The 7,036-nt window shown below is 32.8% G+C and overlaps 1 protein-coding gene across 1 annotated transcript; it reads left to right on the top strand.

Moving 5' to 3' along the window:
- The first annotated feature begins 382 nt into the window (after positions 1 to 382).
- Positions 383 to 4,791, top strand: Tsp_06736 (LIM/homeobox protein Lhx9). The gene is made up of 4 exons (XM_003380530.1): positions 383 to 576; positions 636 to 982; positions 4,198 to 4,415; positions 4,537 to 4,791. The coding sequence occupies exons 1-4, from the start codon at positions 383 to 385 to the stop codon at positions 4,789 to 4,791; spliced, it is 1,014 nt and encodes a 337-aa protein (XP_003380578.1).
- Positions 4,792 to 7,036: the final 2,245 nt, after the last annotated feature.

Here is a 7,036-nt window from a genome sequence, read left to right as displayed (position 1 = left end):
ATTAATGATGTCAGAGATGTACATTTCTTCGAAAGACCGCTCGGGAAAACTGTTGGATTCACTTTTGAATGGTAGATTATTTTACCCACGCTTTGCATTTTGAATTCTATTATGAAAATGTTTCAAATGTAATTAATTGAGCCTAAGTAATGCATAATTTCAAATACTGGTCATAGGCATCTCCGCAGTAGTAGTTGCAATGCAATGAAGCAGAGATCCCTTTTAAAGTGTAATGTTAATGAAAAGCATTGTGAAGAATATTTTTCATAAATGCGGCTATTTATTTTAAATAGCTGTTTTCATTTCAGTGTCAGATAGTGAACGTTTTACAAGCGAATCGTGCTGCAAGCTGGGTGAAGCAACGGCGAATGTTTTGCAAAAGATGGGACCTTTAGGAATGGAGCTTCAGTGTTCAGGTTGTCAAGCGACCATAACTGACCAATTTTATTTGCTTGTCGCTGAAAGATCTTGGCATATTCACTGCCTTCGTTGTTGTGTATGCCGTTGTAGTTTGGAAACTGAGCTCACCTGCTTCAGTCGAGGAGACTTGATTTTCTGCAAAGAAGATTATTCTAAGTAAGGAGATTTATTTTTACAGTGTCGACATTTTTTTATAAACTGCTTTACAATTTCAGGCAGTTTTCTAAACGCTGTTCCAGGTGTAATCGGGTAGTCTTGCCCAAAGATTTAGTAATGCGCGCTCGAGATTATGTATTCCATTTGCATTGCTTTACGTGCGTTGTTTGCAACGTTCCGATGCAACCCGGAAGCCTTTTTGGTTTGGGGAACAACGGCCTAATATACTGCAATGCGCACTGTGGTGGTACATGGTCAGCAAATGAGCATGGAAATGCATCACCAGTGACATGCCAAGCCGGTACCGGTCCCTATTGGTCTGTATCACACTCCACAGAGAAGCCACGATCGAAGGGTCGTCCAAGAAGGCGCAAGGTGACTGTGGAACAATTGAAACCAATGTCAGGTAATGCTTTTCATTCGCACGAGAGAAACGTTTTATTTTAATTTTTTGTACACAATAATTTCCATTTTCCGTTTTGTTTATAATATCATTCATTATTTTCAACGAAAGTCCTCTCACAGTGCATCGTTTAGATAGTTTATTTACCATTTTCAGTCATATCACTTATGCAAGTGATCTACATTATAAGCTTGGCGAATTCTTTGTGTTTAATCACAACTGTAGGTTGTCGCTAGGTTGAACGCTAGCAATTCACATAGGTGTTAATTGATCAAGCACAGCAAACAGTGTCATTGCAATTCTTACGAGCTTGTTGAAATGAATGACGTCGAAGTGATCACTGATCGCACAAGCTGTAAATCATTGGAAATATAATATTGTTTTCCAATTCAAATGAACTGTATTTGAATTTTTAAATTTGATATTCAAAAAACAGTTATGTCAACACATTCTTCATCTAAATGAAAATGTGATTCATAAGTAGACTACAGTGGTGGCTTTATGTTAAATAATTTGAATAAGTCTTCTTAAATAGGTGGTAATTGTTGAAAGAGAAAATTTGCGTTTTTGTAATTTAATTTAATTTAATTTAATTTTCACGTACTTATTAATTATTGTCAAGTGGTTACATAATCATGAAAATTTATCAAATCATCATAGCAAACATTAAAACAACTTTGTACACGTAGACTAATCAGCTGCATGTAAAAATGCTTAATTTAATTATTTATTTTTGCATCTCGCATTCTTCTTTGCAAATTTTAAAGTTAAATGTGGTGAAGTTAAAAGTTTTTGTGAAATTTATTTTACCACATTTAGAATGAGGCAAAATATCCTCACCACTAGCTTAGTTCAATGAAGTTTAATCCTTTCTCTAACTCCTTGTCTTCAGCTTATTGAAAAAATTGAAAGAGCATGTGTAAAATATTATTTTCAAAATATTTTAACCAATTTTGAAACATATTTTTCCAACAATATGATATATACTTCTCACTGTTCTGAAATTAATTGAAAATGTTAGCAGCACCTCTTTGGTAAATAATAACTTTCCAGCTTGCGTTTGCTAATTTCACATTAAATGATTGTTTGATTTTTCAAAGGTGACATTTTGCACATCTTCAGAGTTTGCTAAAATTGGTGAAAATGGTATGCGAGGTTGTTGAATAAATAAGAACTTTCAATACAGATCTCTGCTTGTAAAATAAGTTTTCAGCCTTGCTGTTTGTTAATTTGAGAGAAAATAAATTTCCCATTTATTCACTAAAGATGAAAAGTAACTAACTGGTCCGTTTTGATGAAAATGCTTCTTTTCTGTAATAAAAAAGTTAAAGCAAATAAATGTTTGCTTTATTTAACGCACTGTTTAAGATGGGACGAGTTCATATATTTGCTCTAGCTGTGCAGTCTGTAGTTGTGTAAAGTTTATCATACATTTCAAATGTTATCAAACTGAATGTGGTTTTGTTGAAAATTGAAAAGTTTTATTAATATTTATCAAATTTCAATCTTTCAGCAGATCTGCAGTTCAAAATGAACAGAATATTTGTTTAGTATTATTTTTTTCAAACTGTAATTTCTATCAGTATTTAATTTTTATGATGATAGTTTTTGGTTGGATAATTTAGTTTACTTTCCATTTTATAGTTAGTTAATCTTTAAATGTGACTTGTGAGATTTGTTGCTTGAAGTACTGCGGTGAAATTGGAATTTTTTCAACATCTTTTATAACCACTGAACAGTGGTGGCGTTTCTCCTAATTGGCATCATGAAAATGAATCAACCAACAACTGCTCTGCTCGGGAGTTACCGTAGGTGTCTTTTAGAGATAGCTGTTTCAAAATCAGAAATATTTTTCTATGCTTATTTTCGCTTGTGACGCAAATTAGTTTCTAAGCCTATTCATTTGCAATTCGAGCTGTTGCCGCCGCTTGTGGGATATACGCTGATCATGCGTGTGCTGGTTGCTAAGCTGGAGAAAGTGTTTCTACTAATAATCAATACGTGAATTCACAGCTTCATGATTATACAGTAAACCTTTTAAACTTTACTGACATAAAATATGAAATTTTCAAACCAACTAACTTTCGAATTTAAGTTGTCATCGAAATGTAGTGAAACACGGTGAAAATGCTGCGCAATTCAATTTTGCACAAATTCTATTGATAAAATAATATAAATCTTTTAAATAAAATGAAAAATTAAGATTGCACAATTCAGTATCGAAAATGAATTCAATATCAAATTATTAATCAGAAACACTTATTTGATAGACATCCTGTTTTATTATTGTATTATTTATCTAAACAATAACTGATAAATAACATTTACCTAAATTTGCAGTGCTTTACAACATGAGCAATGATGTGTGAATGAACGATGAATCATTTTCATATCTGCTTTTCTTTGAGAATAAAATAGCAATGCAAACAGATGAATTTTGAAATGCCAAATTTTAAACAGTTCACACGTTCTGTTAGTGCAGCTGTAGCATACGTTGACTCAGTTCTTACAGGAGCAAATAGTCGGATACAGAATGATTTATCGACAGGAGAAAGAAGGCGTTTGGGGTGGAGTAGAAATTTTTTCATGCAAACATTATGTTTCCACTTCACCATTAATTACCATTTGGACTGTTGATGAAATTTTAAAAGAAAAAATTTGTATTTAATAATGAATATTATTATTTATTGAATAAAGTATAAACAACAGGATACAATTTGGCAGCAGTTAAAGTTTTATGTATTTTCTGTCTGTTCACAAACTGCAAGCCAGTTTTATTGAATATACAGATGCCGTTTCTCATTTATCTCCTCCTGAATTTGTATATCAAAATTGAAATTATTGTTAGTAGCTTTGTTTATTATTTAACTGTTTTCGAGCTTTGAAATTATGGAGTATAAAAAATTTGAACAAATCCATATAATATAAGCATTGCAGGTATGTTCAGTAATTTGAAATTTTACTTCAGCCTTAAATTGATCAAAATGATACCTTGAATTCAAGGTGTAAAAATTTTACTGCAACGATTGAATGAATTGTATGAAATTTTCCTCACTTAGAGCACTTATTCAACTATATGTATATATATATATATATATATAATTTATCCATAATTTGATGTTGTTTTGTAAAGTTCATATAGTGAGGGATGGAGAATTTTTGTTTAAAAATCACGGCAACAACTCGGATGATTTGTTGTTATTGGTGGAACTTTTTAGCTGACAGTGATTGCAGTGTAGAAAAATCATCAGAAGAAAACAGCCGTTGTCATAGTTCATCTGGTATGCAGATTATGCGACCCAAGCGCATGAGAACTTCATTTAAGCAGCAGCAGTTGAGAACGATGAAAGCTTATTTCCAGATGAATCACAATCCTGACGCGAAAGATTTGAAACAATTAGCCCAGAAAACAGGACTAACTAAAAGAATATTGCAAGTATTTTATGAACAATTTCTTTTATCTTACATTCACATCAATTTTTGTTTTCAACAAACGGAAAACAATTATGAGAATCTTACGTATTGGACGGTGGGAAATGGAATTTTATTTGTTGTAGGTGTGGTTTCAGAATGCAAGAGCAAAGTATCGTCGAAGTGTAACATCGCACGAAACAATAGACCAACCCGTGAGTCCGTGCAAGAGCAGGCCGAACTCATCTCCATCAACTACACCGGAAGGGAAGGGCTCTCATCAACAGTCGATGACCATACTGGACGATTTGGCGGATCAGTGCTCCAAACGGTCCCTGCATTTGGCGTTTGACAAATGCGCTAATTTGGAATCGATCGGCTTGAGTAATGGAGTTTGTTAGGCAAATTTGCACTGTGCCCGGCAACCATTTCAGAACCACAGCAATAACTGAAAAATTATATCATGTATCAAGCGCAACTTGTCGTCCACATTCTGTGTCCATATCTATCTATCGTCCATCCATGCTTTTATTGTCCTCTTTTCACTCTTTATCAGTCAAATCATTTCATTGCAAATTGCAAACATTCAGCAAACATCTCATGCAAAATTGAACAGGAAGAACCATGAGATTCTTCTCCTCATCTTTTGTTTTTTCCCTCTTTTTCTTACTCACTCACTCACTCTCTCTCTCTCTTTTCTTCAAACTGCATGCAGTTGTTTTGTACACTTGTTAGCTGTTGTAAATTTGAAGCTGTGTTTGAATGAGAAGTTTTTGAAGATGTCTTTTGTTCAAAAGGAAAAAATTACAAAAAGAAGAAAGTGATGTGTAACAAATAAATTTGAAAATATTACACGAGCAAATTTCTGTGAATTTGAATTTGTAGCAAAGTTGTACACCAGCTGAATAAATGGAAGCAGTGTACGTACATACAGTTTATAAAAGAAAATATGAAAATGAACTATCCCTGTGTGGAAATTATTTTTAACAGATTATTCATTCAAATTCAACAAGCTGAGCAGATTCTGTCTGCATTTTTTTATTCTGCGCTTAATCTTAAATTAATTTTCATTCAGTCAGAACGCGAAAGCTGTTATCCATCATTGAGATGAAATCTTGCCCACATAGAGAGATAGATAGATAGATAGATGCTAAATTAACAGCAATACGTACTTTTTTTTCATCATTGTTTAAATAAAATGACAATTTTTTTCAACAATTCTAATTTGTAGTGTCACTGTAGTTATATGATTTTTTGTTATTCGTATACAAGGATGATCATCCATAGAAAATGCAAATATACTTTTGTTTATTTATTTGAATTTTGCAACATTTGATCGCATAATTGCTGAAATTTGATTTTCGATAGCAATAGAACCTTTTGCCTTTTAAATTACTGTACCTGATTTGGACTTGAAAACTTTCCTATTCGAATGCATATTTGTGAGAAACGCTTGCGCTCTTTCAATAATTCGACAACTTGTTGCAAATTAAATGCCTTTTATACATCGCAGTTTTATTTGAAAACCGAATCTCAGTTTTCTTCAGTTAATTTTTGCAAATTTCATAATGCATCACCATAATGAGAACGTTAAAATATGTTTTTGTTCTTTAACATTCAGTGTATATCAGTTTTATGAAATTGTGATTTATTTTGTTTTTTGTTGTTTCATACTAACAAACTTAACCCAGTGATGCATACGCATTGGATGCAGTTTTATAGATATATTAAAAGTTCAGGCTAGTGGTGAGCTATACTAAGTGAAAAGCAAACAAACGTCAAGGCCATGCTTGAAAATTTGCATGAAAATTATGGTAAACAAGTTCGACAGCTTCACGTTCAGAAAACAATATTCGCAACCTTAAATGTAGAATCACGTCATCAGCAAAATCATACCAGCGCAGCCGTAAACGTTTTATTCTGCTGCAATCTTTTTACTTTTTTCCAATGAGTTCCATTTATGTAGGTCATTTTTGAATTTTCAAAGTTCAAGTTAAGGCGTGTGGCTAAGTCAATTTTTTTGTTATTGCGTTTTTTGTACGATAGTTTATATTTTGACTGAATTTGAATGGTCAAGGTCATTTTTGAATTTTCAAATAGTCCTTTTCTTACCGGTAGAATTTAGCAGTGCATTTCTTCTGTTCATATTCCAACGCAGCTTAGGTAAGAATTTATAGTCAGCCAAATGTGATAATTCATTAAGAACCGATGTAGAACGCAGCTATAAACAATAACAGATGAGTATAACGTTTCATAATCAATAGTAAGGGGGGGTTCGATCGAAAGATTGATAGGCAATTAGTAGCGTCGTTGAACGTTTGAAAAACACATTACACTAAAAAAATAAACTGAAGCTCGTGTCTATCTTTCAGACAAGTATTCATTCAAAAAAAACATTCTGCGACTCAATCTGAAAATTTTCATTTTGTACCCATCAAATTCTAATTAATCAGCAGTTCAATCTTGTCAATTTTGTAATCCATTTAATCAACCAAATGAAGCAGAAGAAATGAAATTTCACAACAAATGTATTAATAAGGGAACTATGAACATGGGATAACAAGGACGACTAGAAGCAGTACAAGAGAAGAGAAGAGGTAAATGCCATTAAATGTTGTCCGAAGCAGGGCTAATAATCAGGGGATG

Source organism: Trichinella spiralis (assembly GCF_000181795.1).
Source record: "Trichinella spiralis strain ISS 195 chromosome Unknown Scfld2, whole genome shotgun sequence".
Lineage (NCBI taxonomy): Eukaryota > Metazoa > Nematoda > Enoplea > Trichinellida > Trichinellidae > Trichinella > Trichinella spiralis.
Note: the sequence above shows the minus strand (reverse complement) of the source record. Positions and strands in the feature narration are given on the sequence as shown.